This window comes from Xenopus laevis, chromosome 1L, assembly GCF_017654675.1.
Source record: "Xenopus laevis strain J_2021 chromosome 1L, Xenopus_laevis_v10.1, whole genome shotgun sequence".
NCBI classification, from domain to species: domain Eukaryota; kingdom Metazoa; phylum Chordata; class Amphibia; order Anura; family Pipidae; genus Xenopus; species Xenopus laevis.
This window is the reverse complement of record NC_054371.1, coordinates 166,672,508-166,687,854: the sequence shown is the minus strand read 5'-3', so window position 1 is coordinate 166,687,854 and position 15,347 is coordinate 166,672,508. Positions and strand designations below refer to the sequence as shown.

Sequence of the window (15,347 nt, the reverse complement as noted above, 5' to 3'; positions counted from 1 at the left end):
ATTGTTTTGTTGTACAGTGCTTTGCCCAGAAGGAGCGCTTTACAAATAAAAATATACATACATACATTAACTCTACCCTCAGTTTGCACAGGGTTCCTAACACAGTAGTGTAAATTTTGTTGCATTGCATGCAATTGTGGGACACCTGCGATGGTGCTGGAATTCTGGGGAAAAAACATGGTGATTTGAATCCAAAAATTGAACATTACGTTGCAATTGTAAATAAGGCATACTGAGTGAGTTATTGTGGAGCAGATTGTTAGAAGAGCATAACAAGCAGTTTGGTGAGGACATGGCAATATGCTTGTTTATACATATTTAGTAAAAATGTTTGCTAAAGAAGCTTTGAGCATCATGTGCTTCATCGGCTCTTTTGTTACCTGTTTTCGTGCATCAGTGCTGAGAAGGCAGTGAAATCATTTAGCTGAAGCCTTCTGTTCTTTCCCCACAGTAATTAGGTGAGTCATTACTCCCTCTGCTGTTTTATGGATTTCTATTGGGCTTCCCTGGATAGATGTTGCTATTGCGCTTAGTATTGCAAATGATTTCTTTATTTTTTTTTTTATTTTTCATATCTGGAAAGCTTAAGTGAAACAAAAGCTCAAAATAAGAGTGTTGCTTCTCATTTTTCGGATAAAAGCACTTTTATTAACACACATTCTGTTCATGTAGTAAATAAGTGCCGGGAAGTTTTGATTCTCTAATTTTTGAGCACTCTTCACTGCAACCATTATTTTCTTTTATTTCTTACTACTAACGGTATTTTCCAAAAACCCATTATCCAGAAAGCTTTGAATTACAGGGAAGGCCATCTCCCATAGACTCCAAATCATTCTCAGATTTAAAAATGTCCTTTTTCTCTGTAATAATAAAACAGTACCTTGTACTTAATTCTAACTAAGCTGCATACATCCATATTGGTGACAAAACAATCCTAGTGGGTTTATTTTAATAAATGATTTTTTAAGCATACTTAAGTTATGGTTATCCAAATTACAGAAAGATCATCAAAACAGCTGTTTTTTTTTCTCATTTTCATTCTTTATCTGCTCTCACTGTATGTATGAAGACAGGGGTTGGGAACTTGCCTTGAGGGTAGTGCTGCATACTTTCTCTTAAGGGAATCACCTGTCTGTGTATTTCTCTAGAAGTTTGTCTCTGTAAAAGTAACGTCAGGGTAGCAGTTTATTCTTAATCTGACTCATCTTGGAATTTATCCCAGAGCTCACTTTGTGCATTCAATTTTCTCTTTGCAGGCTTTGACAGCATTTTTAAAGAGACATAAGATAAATTAAACCCCCTCATTTTGTAGGCAATGATGTATACTATGTGGTGCTGGTTTTACTTTAGGGTGTAAATTAAAATTAGCTCCTTTTGAAGCTCCCCATAGATGTTCTCTGGTCCCTTTCCCTGTTTCAAATGAGGAGTGGGCATGTCCTAACTGTCCCTGCCAGAAGCACAGTAGGAGGGGGGATAGCCAATCACAGCCCTGCAGTCACACAAGCAAAGACGGGCTTCAGTTCCCTATCAGGTCAGCCTAGCTGCCGATTGGTTTGTATCCTACAGTGCTGAGTGCTGCCAGCTCCCCTGCACAGCCTGGGAAAGGAGACTGTAGAAAGTGGAATAGATGGGCAGGACTAGTAGGGGTTCTGCAGACATTTTCAATATAGTAACCAGAAACACTAATTTTAAAGGCACATTTCTTCTATATCTAAAATACTTTTAAGCACTGGCACATTGTTGTTTTTGATAAGATTGTGGAGCAATTATAATGCATTCAGCTCTTAAAGGGGGAACAATCACGAAAATGAAAATTTAATGTTAGCTGCAGCATACTGAAATAAGAAACTTTCTAAATACAACCAATTAAAAATTCTGTACCGTTTCTGAAATAATCAAGTTTATCTTCACTATCCCTCTCTTAGCATCCTCATTCTCTCTTCGCATAGTGAATTTGCCCCCATGTCTCTCTACATGCAGGATTTGTGCAAAAGGCAGTTATTTTGTTAGATTTTGTTTGTACTGAAATCCGTTATTTGAGTGAGCTCTAATACATCTGCTCGGAAAGGAAGCCCCCCCCCCCCCATAAGATATATTGGACCCACAAGAGGAAGAGGTGAACAGTGAATATAATACACCTGATTATTTCAGAAACTATGCAGAATTTTTAATTGATTGTATTTAGAAAGTTTCTTACTTCTGTATGAGGAAACTTATATTAACTTTCATTTTTGCAATAGTTCCCCTTTAAGTTTTCCAATATGCAAAGATCAAAGAAAAAAATCTGCATCTGTGCTGTCTTTGTATTTTCTAAAAAAAATAATAATGATGAGAACTTGTTCGTGATGAATAGATTGTTTTTAGTTGGTTTTAGACATGTTTATTTCATATAGCATGAGCGCATGCCATTTATCAAAGCCACGCTCATTTGGTATTTATGAAAAGTGATCTTTTTTTTGTATAAAAATGTTCTGCATTCGTTAGAACCCAATTGTGACGTTAGAACCCCATTCAGATTTGTGTTGGACTGTACAGGCTTAGTCTGATGATTGACATTTACATCCCCAAACTGCAATATCACCTTACAGAAAGAGAAACCATGTTGCTGATTGTAAATCATTTGCTTTGTGCAGCCTTTTGGGAAGATGTGTGGTTTAAAAGCTGCACAGAGGTTGCTGTCAGAATGGATATGCTCTGGCACAAGAGTTTAACACTCTTTAGCCAGTAGTTGCATATTGCTATTTCTCAGTATAAGAAGCATAATTTCACTATGCACTTAAAGGGGTAGTTCAGAAGTTTTAATATGTTCTAGAATGAGAAATTCTTTTTAATTGGTCTTTATTTTTATTTTTTTTTATAATTTTTGATTAATTTGTCATCTTCTGACATTTTAAAGCTTTCAAATAGGTCTCACTGACCCCTGCCTCCATAATACTACTGCAGCCAGTTTTGCATCACTTTCTTTGCATACTTTGCCTACTACAGTTGTATGGGGAAAATCATTGACACATTTTCCCAGAGAATAAAGCCAGGAGAAAATTTGTGTTGTAGGCACATATATCTAAGCGTACTTTTGTTTTCTTTTCCTAATAGATTGCAGGATCTTTAGGGCGTGGACCTCATCCCAATTGTGTATTGATACACCTATGCACTTAAGCATATGGTATATTTTTTTAACTGCAGTACCCCTGTGATTACGCCTTATAAAGCACTGCATACATTTGTGGTGCTACATGCATAAATAAATGCAATTCAAATACAATAATAACAGTTGCATTATGTCATTTTCTTCAAATCCTATTGTATTGAGTTTTAAAACACACTTTCTAGTATAAAATTGGAATAGATTAGGACCTAGGAACATTGCATTTCTTTGAATGTCAGTAGAGTTGATAATTGATTCTTGTGTTTTGCTACTGCTGTTCTTCTAACAGTCTTCTGGATTTGCACAGTGGGCATGAACCATTGAGACTGTCCCAGGATTGCATGAGGCGTAACTCTTCTCATGCACTAAAGTCTTTAATACTGTTATTTAAATACTCCTGTATTCTTGGTAACCTTTTAACTGATTAAAAGGAAGCATGTGACGGTTATCCTGACATATATTTATTTTATGTTTAGCTCCAGAATCTGGGGATCAACCCAGCCAACATTGGTTTTAGCACACTTACAATGGAATCGGATAAATTTATATGCATCCGGGAGAAGGTTGGAGAACAGGCACAGGTGGTTATCATAGATATGGCTGAGCCCAACACCCCACTGAGACGCCCTATCTCAGCTGAAAGTGCTATAATGAACCCTGCCTCCAAAGTCATTGCACTGAAAGGTAAGTATCCAATGAATGCTATGTGATGTTTGAATTTAAAAATATTAAAGCATTGCCAATGCAAGATAATAAGATTTAAAAGCTGCCTTTCAGTAAGGAATTGGTCTTATATCTAGCATTTCTCCTTGCTCCTCCTTTACTTTCCAGCCTCTGTGGAACCTCACTAAATGTGTCTTAAGATGATGATATAGTAGGCACAAAGGTGGAATTTATATATCCAACATCATAAATGCAGTATAAAATTGTTTATGTAAAAAGTTTTATCTATACATTGCTGAAAATGTAGGGGGTTCTTTTTTAAAGGTCGAGTTTGTGAGGTTTTTTCTACCTCGAATAATTTCAACTCGAATGTTTGTTTATTTATGTAAAATTCACGAATGAATGCAATCATTAGGAAAAATTAGAATACGTGAATTGATCGAGTTATCGTGAAAAAAAACCCTTGAATTGCTCAAATGAGGGAAACCACATAAAAACACCCGAAACTCATGAATGCTAAACATCTTCAAATGGTTCAAGGGACCCCGCCATTGACTTCTAGATGACGGTGGCAGGTTTTAACTGTAACCTTTTTGGAGTCTAGCTTTTTGCAGCTTCGGGGCATAATTTTTAAAAATGTGAGTTTTTGTTTTTATTTTGAAAAATGTAGTTTTTACTGAAACGACCCTTGAAATAGGGATTCACCGAATCCACTTTTTTGAAATCAGCCGACCCGCCGAATTCTTTGTGAAAGATTCGTCCAAATACCAAATCGAATCCGAACCCTAATTTACATATGCAAATCAGTGAGGGGTGGGAAAAAGAGAGCCGTAAAATTTATTACCTTCCTTGTTTTGTGACGAAAAGTTAAATGATTTTAAGGATTCAGATTCGGTTCCGCCAGGCACAAGGATTCGGCCGAATCCTGCTGAAAATGCCCGCATACTGAACCGAATCCTGGATTCGGTGCATCCCTACCTTGAAAACTTAATTTTTTCTGGAAAAACACAACTTGACCTTTGATATAAACAACCCCTGTAATCTTCAGGCCTGAATGTAATTTTTGATAAATAATAAACTGAAAAAAGAGTAAAGTATCTGAAGGGGCAGTATACCCTTATTTTCAACATTAGTCCAATGAATAAGGATTATGCTGAACATTATTTATGCCAGTTTTTAAAACTATGAAACATGTTTGCTTTTGTTATTTCTTACACTAAATAGGACAAATTCTGAATTTGAAAGTAAAATCACTTTCTTTATAGTCAAAAATTATCAGCACTGCACATAAAAGCCCTTTTAGATAAAGAGCAGCTCATTATGCTTCTCAGTTAACTGGTAATATGTTCTGTTTTTGTTGTAATCAGAAGAACAGGAAATAGAATGTGTAGTAAATCCATTCACAATGACGCGCAGTATAGTTTATTAAACAGAGCTGCGAAAGATTCTAGTGTTGAAAATTTGACTTCTAAAAATCTGACTTCACTGGGCAGAACTGAGGGAGAGGAGTGTAGCAGTGATTTTAGAGGAAGGCTCAGAATGTAACTCCTAATATTATAATATATTTAACAGCCAATATATACAGTTATATATACATGTTATCCATAAAGCTCTGAATTATGGGAAGGTTATCTCCCATAGACTCCAATAATTACAAAATATTGATCCCACCTAAGATATAATTATTCCATATAGGAGCAAAAAAATCTTATTTGGGTTTATTTAATGTTTGCATGACTTTTTAGTAGACTTAAAGTATGGAGTGCCAAATTTTGAGACCCCTTATCAGGAAAACTCCAGTTCCCGAGCATTCTGGATAATGGGTCTCATACCTGTAATATATTATAATATACTATTATAACCGCCCAGAATGTTTCTTTTACATAAATCTGTAATCTTCTGACCCAGGATGGTGTCCATAAAAATGTTACCAACTTACCAAATGTTAAAACTGTTATGAGACCCACACAACAGCTGTGGCGGCTGTTTTGCTCTATCCATCTGTTCTACTTAGAATCTTATTCTTTTGCAGCCCTGTTTAAGGTTTGCAGATGCAGCTTGGATCTGTTAAAGGTTAATTATTTAAGGGGTGGGATGGGCGTAGGCACTGCTGTTTTACAGTAACTGAAAAGGCCCTTAGTTCTTCACACCCCCATCGCTGAGGTACTACTGTGTACCTTTCATTTGGAATGTTATGCGTGTTGCAGAAATGATAACACAAGTGGCTGTTCATATAGGACCCCCTTGTGTAATTTTGCTGTGGATACACCCTGCTATTCACTGGTATTCTAAGTAAATGTAACCTGTTGATGAAGAGTTCCTATAAGCAAGTTTATTCTCAATTTTTTTACTAGTGGTAGAATGAGATGGACAGCATATGTTGTTTTACTGATGGAAGGAAATACTTTGAGCATTCTCTGGCAATGAAAAGTTTAAAGGATATGTAAACTGTTTTATTATAAAATCTCTAGAAATCCTTCAGCATAACACACCTTTGTCACTGCATTCAGTCTCATGTGGTTTCTAAATCACAAACAGCTTAACTGCAGCTCATTTCAGCTAGCACCCTTTCTTTGAGCTTTCTGAGCTCTCCTTCTCTCTGACTGGGAAGTTGGTCAAAGAGGTGTCTTCTGCTCCAGTGCAAATCATTTTGGCACGCGCAGCAGAAATCTCTTTGACCATCTTCAATTAAAAAAAATTGCTAATTCTTTAACCATGTAAATGACTTTAGTGTGCATATTCTTTTGTAGCTGAATTTACCCACCTTATTTCAGTAGTGCTGTTCCTCTCTTGCTTGTGTTCCCTTTTTTACTTATGCTTTCTGTTTTTTTTTTCTTCCTGCTTTCTTCTTCTCAATCAGACGGTGAGTTCACACAGTCCTGTCCTTTTCATCCTTTTCAACTGTCATCTTTTTTCATTTGGTAAACCAAACCTAATGTATTCTGTTGTTCACATTTCTAAATGCCCTTTGCTCTGGACACTTGCTTTGAAGGAATGAAATTAGCAGCATATTAAATGGACCAAGAGAGCACCCAATAATTCATAGAACAGAATGGAAAAATTCCCCTCTTTTTTTTAAAAATTGGTGTTATGTTATATAGAAACTTGTCGAATCAATATATGGATTTGTAATACTTAGTACTATTAAACAACTAGTAGAGTAACACTACTGTGGAACCCACATTATACATTTTACACAGGGACTAAGGGGCAAATTTACTAACCTCAGAAAATTCGCCAGCGACGGCTTCGCTCACAGCACAAACTTCGGCAGGCGTAGATTCGCCAGGACAACGTTAATTCATTAAAATCTGAAGTTGCGTCCAGGGTGCCAAACGCTGGCGAAGTTGCGCTAGCGTTCGGCGCGAAGTTGCGCTTGCGTTGCCTAATTTGCCTATGGCGGGAAGTTAAAGTTCAATGGACGTATATGTTGCAGGAAATAAATTACACTACACAAGCCTGGGAAACCTTAATAAAAAAAAAATAGAGTTGTTATACAAGCCCAGTATATAGTTTATGTGCCATATGTTAGGAAATGTAGGGGGGAAGCGGGTTACCCAAAAAAAAAATTTACGCTCTTTTGCAGCCTATCATGAAAAAAGGAAAAGATGCCAGCGTTTTTAGGGACTTAGCAAATTTTTTTAAAATGTTTCTACGAAATTTTGAGGAAGTCCTATCTACTCTAATGCTCTTTGCCTGGTCTGAGGTAGCGAAGGCAAGTCTGGCGCAAGAGGTAATGTTCAGTAAAATCCGCATCTTCGTGAATTTGCGTAGTTACGTCCATTCGCCAGAGTGCAAATTCGCCAGGCGTTAGGGAGCGAAGTACCACTAGAGTCTATCGCCTTCGCTAGCAAAGTTACGCCAGCGACCGTTAGTAAATCGGCAAAGTACCGAAATGACGTTACGCTGGTGAATTTTCGCCAGCATTAGTCACTTCACCCTTTAGTAAATTTGCCCCTAAGTTTTACCTGCAACTTACTTGCTGCTTTCAAAATAAAACTCCCAAACTTGGTTGCCCTTTTATTAGCCACCAGTGGGATCACCTGACTATAACTCGGAAGGGTGAGGGCAACTGAAAATATATATATATATATATATATATATATATATATATATATATATATATATATATATATCCACCATTAAGGTCCGCACTCGTCGTTAAAAGCTGAACTCGGGTGCTGTGTGTAGATCGTAAAATCCAAAAGTTTACACGCAGACCGATGTTGATATAAATGTTACTTTATTAGGAAATCATTAATTATATTGCATCAACGTTTCAGTGCGGAATCTAGAACCTTTCTCAAGATGCATCTTGAGAAAGGTTCTAGATTCCGAACCGAAACGTTGATGCAATATAATTAATGATTTCCTAATAAAGTAACATTTATATCAACATCGGTGTGCGTGTAAACTTTTGGACTTTTTTTTATATATATATATATATATATATATATATATATATAAATATATAATGTTTTCAGTTACTTTAGAAGATTACTGTATTTAGATTTTTCATGCTACATTGTTTAATTATGAAAAATATGACATATATAGCTGTGAGCTTTCCTGTGGCAAATAGGATGGAAATTGAATGCATTTTTAGCTTAAAGCAAGTAAAATGCTAATTCTTGACAGAATTTGCCTCTGGTATGTGAAGGTTTGTTCATGTGTCGGTGCGTAAATGAAAAAGTATTTTGCTTATCTGTCATTCATCATCAGTGCATGTGTGGAACATGATTAGTAACACTGGGAATTGTTTTAGTATATTTTATTGTCTTCATCTTACATTTTCAATTCCTATAAAGCTGCTTTCTTTGCATAATTTTTATTTTGAAGAATTTTCAGGATTTATTTTGACTGGAAAACATTTTTGCAAAATCTTTGAGTTGAAAACTTTTTCTGTTTTAATATAGCTTTCCCCAAATAAAGTGCAAAGCTGTATTATTTAAAAGTGTTCCCACTAGGGGCTTAATGGAGTATAGAACATATATTTTAGTAGAATATACTGGCACAAAATCAGAAGATTTTACTCTACTGCACAGGTGCCACATATGTTTATGCTGTGATGACTGGTAAGGCCAGGTAAGATGCTAGGGATGACTGGTAAGGCCAGGAAAGATGCTGGGATGACGCCAGGTAAGTTGCTAGGGATGACTGGAAAGGCCAGGTAAGTTGCTAGGGATGACTGGAAAGGTCAGGTATGATGCTAGGGATGATTGGTAAGGCCAGGTAAGATGCTAGGGATGATTGGTAAGGCCAGGTAAGATGCTAGGGATGACTGGAAAGGCCTGGTAAGTTGCTAGGGATGACTGATAAGGCCAGGTAAGATGCTGGGGATGAAAAGCCAGGTTAGGTGATAGTGTTGGAGGTGTCCCCAGGGCAGTGCATTATATTTTTTTGCAATTGGATCACTGGTCTGGGGAAAAACAGTGATTTAATTAAATGGAAGGGTCTGTTCCAGTGCTGCTAACATACAGTATTTTGATATCCCACCAACAGATCACTTCCCAGAACTTGTGTAATAAATTGCAGAGCACTAAATATTAAACATTTGAATGTGTCTGTACACCACAGTAATTTCTAAAAGCAATGACTGCTGGTACCTTGAATGCTTCATTTACTCAAAACTGCAATTACTCATTAATACCGTATCTGTTCTGTCCCTAGCATATGTGTTTTTTCATCTATCTGCTGTAATACATTTTTGTATGATTTTTTTTTTTTGTACTGTTATGTTTTAATAGTTTACATTCTTTTATTTCTTATTCTGGAAGGGGGCTTGGTAAACAGATATTCTGCTCTGTAACATTACCAATTTGTGTTTTCCCGAGTGCTGTTTGAGTCATGCTAGCTACATTTTTTAAAGAACATGAATTGTTGGCATCTCATATTTTCCAGTACACGCTGTATGCATGCTTATCATTGGCTCATAGTCTTGTTGATTGCTAAATAGTGGTTTATAGAAAGGCTTCTTGCTCCACCTAGCAGTCTAGGCATGGTAAGTATTTTTTACTTTTAATTTCACATCTGATTTGTGGGGAATTTTATTAAGAAGTCTTTGTATACAGCTCTAATATATTCTGCAGTGCTGAAATAAAATCTGCACTGATTGTTTCTCAATCATTAAACCAAGAGCATGTGCGATCCTACAGATGGTTTTGAGACTCCATGTTCTTTTCCAAAATTTGCCAATGTGCCCATAGTGGAACAGAAACATGTTCAAAGTAGCATTTCCTCAGCAATTCTTCTCAATCCTCAGTGTGGCTTTACTAGAGCGCTCTTGCAATCACATGGGTTTGTGGCACACCTAAAGACCAAAACTTTACCATTTTATATATTTAGCCCCTTCCTATATTGAATTTATGATTTGCTTCATAATCTAGTACCGGTACTCGCCCAGTGAGATGAAGAGGCACTAGGGTGTCGGCTGATGGTGAATAATGTTGGACAGTGTCCTAATAATCTCATATGATTATTTCTGTAGAAGAAACTGCTCCACTGGGTATGGGTGGATATCAACATTCATTCAGTATAACCATAGACTAATATTTAACTCTTTAATTACCACAATGCATGACTCCATGTTTTTACTTATCCCATAATGTTATACTCAGTCTACTGGTTTTTTTTGCTTTACAGCATAATAAAGAGCTGTTTTTCAGCTTGTAGACTGCAGTCTTGAGGCATGGGGCTGAATTATTTTGTGTTCTGACATTTTCTGTGGGTCTAACTCAGCAGGTGAGGTGCTCTGATTACATTTCTCCTATCTCAGGATTTTGTACCTACTGTTAGCTGGGATCAAGCCAAATTCCACTAAAACCCCTTAGGGTAGATTGCTTTTAAGTTAAGAACTCCCGTTGGGAAGTGCCAGTGGAATAAAATTTTTCTGCGTCCTGGATTTCACATCATGGTGCCAAATACCATGTTGAATTTAATATATATTGTTGTACTTTGTGTTACTGGTGGCAACCCTTTACAGTAAAGTCTGTAAAGAATGTAAAAATCAGCATTGTGCTAATCCAATTTAATACCTTATCTGTTATATGCCATTCTATGCGTTATTTGCTTTGACTGTCTAGGAGTTAATTTAATTCTAAAATACAACACTGTAACTGTTTTTTTAAAGGGTAACATAACCCTCCAGTGGACCTACCATAGGCAATAGTTTTGTAACCGATACAAGTGTGTTCTATGCATTCTATTCTACTTCTTAAAAAGTAAATTAATGGGGTGGTTAACTTTAAGTATGTTATAGAATGTCTAATTCAACTATGTAACCTTTTTGTATAGTTTTTAATTATTTACCATTTTCTTCTGACTCTTCCATCTTTCAAATGGGGATCACTTACCCCATCTAACAAACATTCTCTGTTAGACTACAAATTGTCTCAGACTATCACTTTCTACATTATACTAAAAGTTAATTTGAAGGTGACCAACCCCTTTAAAATAAATGATACTTGTTTACCAGAGACCAAACTTTGGAGAACAGGCAAATTGCTAACCACTAAGGAAAAGTAAGCAATGAGATGAAAGCTAGGTTTCTATAAAAGCTATAAAATTTGTATAAAAGCTAGCAGTTGTTGTTATTCTAATGTATTTGTTGCTGAACATGGCACATTCAGTGTTATAAATGTGCCCACATCTCATCGCACATTGGTAGACTTTTGTCTTTTAACATTGTTTTGTATGTGTCTAATACAGTGTTTGTAAACTAGATATAGTGACCTAATTGAACATGGACGACGTGCACAATATGTGGGAAATAATATTATGTTCATTACGATAAATAACATTGTAATATTGCTTTTGCACAAGATTTTCCTAATCTTTATAATCATGTAATTAAAACTACCACCAGTTTTGCAACCCTCCCCCCCCTTTTTTTTAAAAAAATCTTTGGTTGTCTTTGTGCCATAATCCTCCTGTTATGCCTGGTAACCTTTGCATGGGTCCATCCTGAATGTATGACTTAGCAATGGGTAACATGTTCTAACAGCGCTAGGGCTATAGAAAGGCAAAAGTCTCAACTGGCCATGGGGAGATAAAGCTGCATTTCAATGAAGCAGCAATTTAAAGGGGAACCATTGTCAAAATAAAATTTTAATGCAATCTTCATGGAATTCACTGAATTTTGAAATTTGCTAAATACAGTAATTTTAAAAATGTTGTACCATTACTGAAATAATCCCGCTACTCTTCACTATCCTCCTCTCAGCAACCTATTCTCTTCATTCCAACGTGCCTTCATGCAGGAGACAAATGTCAGATTTTTATTTACCGTCTAGTACTGCCTTTGGGGAGCTCTATTTGCCTGGAAGGTGTGTTAGAGCTAACTCTTTTAAAATCACTAGAAATCCTGTCTCTTTACATGCGGAATTTGTGCCAAAGTCAGTTATTTAGTTATATCTGGTCTGTTCTGGAATCGGTAATTTAAAGGATAAGTAAACCTTTTACTCTTAAATCCTCTAAAATTACTCAAATCATCCCCCAGAGTAACATACCTTTCTCCATCCATTGAGTCTTATTTGGTTTCCAAGTTATAAGTAGGTCAACTTCAGCTCATTTAGCTAGTTTCTTGTCTAGTGTGAAGCTTCACTAAGAGATGGATAGGGGAAAGTAACTTGATTATTTAAAAAATTGTACGGAATATTTTAATGATTATATTTAGAACTAGTTTATTATTTCAGTATGATGAAGATTTTATAACATTTTCATTTTTCACAATAGTTCCCCTTTAACTATGGTTTAATAGCCTTCAACCTTCACGTGCAGCCTATGGGCACTGACCAGTATGTGCTTGCACACTGGCTTGCAGTTTGTTCAAGCCAGTTGGTCTAGTGTGCGGCCCAGATGAGGAGCCTATGCTGGAGGTAAGTGTTGTGTGTACATAGAAACATTTTCACCATGGGCATCTGTCAAAAATTCTCTGAGGGATAATTGGTGAAAAAATAAAACTGACCGCTTATACTTTCAGTTTTAAATCATAAACATTCTGAAAATTTTAAATTTTTCTTAAATCTTAGCTGGGAAAACTCTTCAGATTTTCAACATAGAAATGAAGAGCAAAATGAAAGCTCATACTATGTCAGAAGAGGTCATCTTTTGGAAGTGGATATCGGTCAACACTGTTGCCCTGGTGACAGAGACAGCAGTTTACCACTGGAGCATGGAGGGTGACTCCCAGCCTCAGAAAATGTTTGATCGCCATGCCAGTCTTGCTGGTTGCCAGATCATCAACTATAGGACTGATGAACAACAAAAATGGCTTCTCCTGATTGGAATCTCTGCTCAGGTAATGACATATGAATGATAATAGGTTACTGTCTTAAAGAGAATTTAGGCTAGGACATGTATTTTTTTAATATAGGCTATTTTATCAATTGATTTTTTTTTTTTTTGTGACCAAAGGCAGTTTCATATGCTAGGAACTTACAAAGGCAGTTCATCATTATAAATCGTATCATTTTCAAACACTACTTAACGAATAGTGATTTTTTTTTTTTTCAATGGCTAGATTTTTGTTTGTTTCCCTTTCTCAAAGTACTCTGATGCAGCTGAAAAAAAAATATTGGCTAATTTATCAAATTTCAACAGTTTTAGAGGATTGGCTACCTAGTTTACAGAGAGGAAGGAAAATAAAACTAATTTCAAAAACAAAATCTAATATAACTTAATTTATTATTTATGTTATGCTGTTAGAATATAATGTTATGTAACAGTAAACTAACCTTTTGAAGGAAATTTTATAATCTATGTTGTCAATAGACATATTGCATTTGAAGCATTGGCTTACACTTGGTCACTGTGCAATCTGCCATGTACCTGAATGGTGACTGTCTGTAAAGGTGGCTATACACGGGCAAATTAAAAATCAAACTTGACCGTTTCATATCTGCCCGATTTTTGGCCTGATATCGATTGGGAGGACTCGTCAGGAACCCCCACACACGGGCAGATAAGCTGCCGAAACAGTCTAAAGGCAGCTTATCTGATTTTTTCCACAATTCAGGACCGCATCGGCTAGTTGATGTAGTCCTGCGACCTGTCGGTGCCCAAGGGCCGAACGTTCGGATTCACCCAAAATCGCCCAGCTGTTAGTGGGCATATCGGGTTAAGATCCGCTTATTTTAATGCACACACCAGTGGTTTTGGGTCAAAATCTACCCAGTATGTTGGTGTTCTAAAAATACTTGTTATTAATAATAATAATAACAATAATAAACTGCGATAACAGTCTATTGCTATTTAAGTCACTAGGTAGTTACAGATTTCACTTGTAGAGACTGTACCTGGTTTGTCAGTATCCTTAGAACTTTGTAGAGTTAGGGAATTTTTTTGTTTCTACTAACATATATTCATAGACAAGGCAAAAATGTTTTGCACTTTAAATATTCAGCTCTATGTAATCCCATTAACAGAAGAAATGGAAGTTATGAGTACGTTTTATATGTCTATTTTGCTTTTTTTTCTGTTTAGCAAAACAGAGTGGTGGGTGCAATGCAGCTTTATTCTGTAGACAGGAAAGTCTCGCAGCCGATAGAAGGCCATGCTGCTGCATTTGCTGAATTTAAGATTGAAAGAAACTCCAAACCTTCTACACTTTTCTGCTTTGCTGTTCGTGGGCAAGCAGGAGGCAAGGTACCTTTTTTTTTCTGGGGCATTCCATTGTTATGATATGGTAGGCACTGTGTAGCCATTGTGTAACTTCAAAATTGGCAGGGACTATAGCCAACCCTACACCAGTAGAGCATTAGAACATTCAGAGTTCAGAGTGATGTAGATTGTGGCATGTTATAGCAGTTATTTAATTTGGTTTCGAGCTCTTTAGAATTAAATGGAAGCTGATACCTAGTTAATGCCAGGGTCCCTACCATAATAGTAACTTGGTGCGTAAGTGCTTCTAAACCAAAGGACATATTGTTATTTCTATTTATATGTATATACACATATATTTTTTTTATGGATTGTGCAGAGAAATTTGCTGCAGTTCCCAGAACCAGTTAGCGATGATTAAAACCTTCCAGCACCAGTTTCAAAATGATTTCTATTCTCAGATAAGAATGTCAATTATAAAGTTATATACAGTATTTTGTTTATTTTTTCTATGCTCCACAGATGGCTACTTAAGTTAAAGTGAAGCTTAAACCTAAAAGTGGGCTACATGCATGTTGGTTGAGTTAATCGATGAATTATCTTTTTGCAGTTGCACATTATAGAAGTTGGGCAACCTGCCAATGGGAACCAGCCTTTTACTAAGAAAGCTGTAGATGTATTCTTTCCTCCTGAGGCCCAGACTGACTTTCCTGTGGCAATGCAGGTAATTTTGTTTAGAACTTTCTTAAAGGACCTTGTAAGTTCCCTTTCATCCTTTATAAGTCATTCTCTTAAACCTAAATTCTAATAACTTATTGTGAATCCTAACATTTACTACCAAAAACTGACCTTGCCTTAGTAACCACTGTTTTTAAAAACCTTCTTTGGTCATTTTTGAGCAGACTAGTAAAGATATATATGTAATAAGAGAAAGCTAGTG

The 15,347-nt window shown here is 36.3% G+C and overlaps 1 protein-coding gene across 2 annotated transcripts in view; it reads left to right on the top strand.

Annotated features, from left to right (window-relative positions):
* cltcl1.L (clathrin heavy chain like 1 L homeolog) overlaps nucleotides 1–15,347 on the top strand; it is a 65,069-nt gene that overhangs the window by 9,683 nt on the left and 40,039 nt on the right. The window contains exons 2-6 of one of the 2 annotated variants that reach the window (XM_018262031.2): nucleotides 3,622–3,829; nucleotides 6,669–6,671; nucleotides 12,838–13,106; nucleotides 14,291–14,452; nucleotides 15,018–15,131. In XM_018262031.2, coding sequence (XP_018117520.1) covers nucleotides 3,622–3,829; nucleotides 6,669–6,671; nucleotides 12,838–13,106; nucleotides 14,291–14,452; nucleotides 15,018–15,131 — 756 coding nt within the window. The remainder of the gene's footprint in view (nucleotides 1–3,621; nucleotides 3,830–6,668; nucleotides 6,672–12,837; nucleotides 13,107–14,290; nucleotides 14,453–15,017; nucleotides 15,132–15,347) is intronic. The other variant, XM_018262033.2, reaches the window with a different exon arrangement.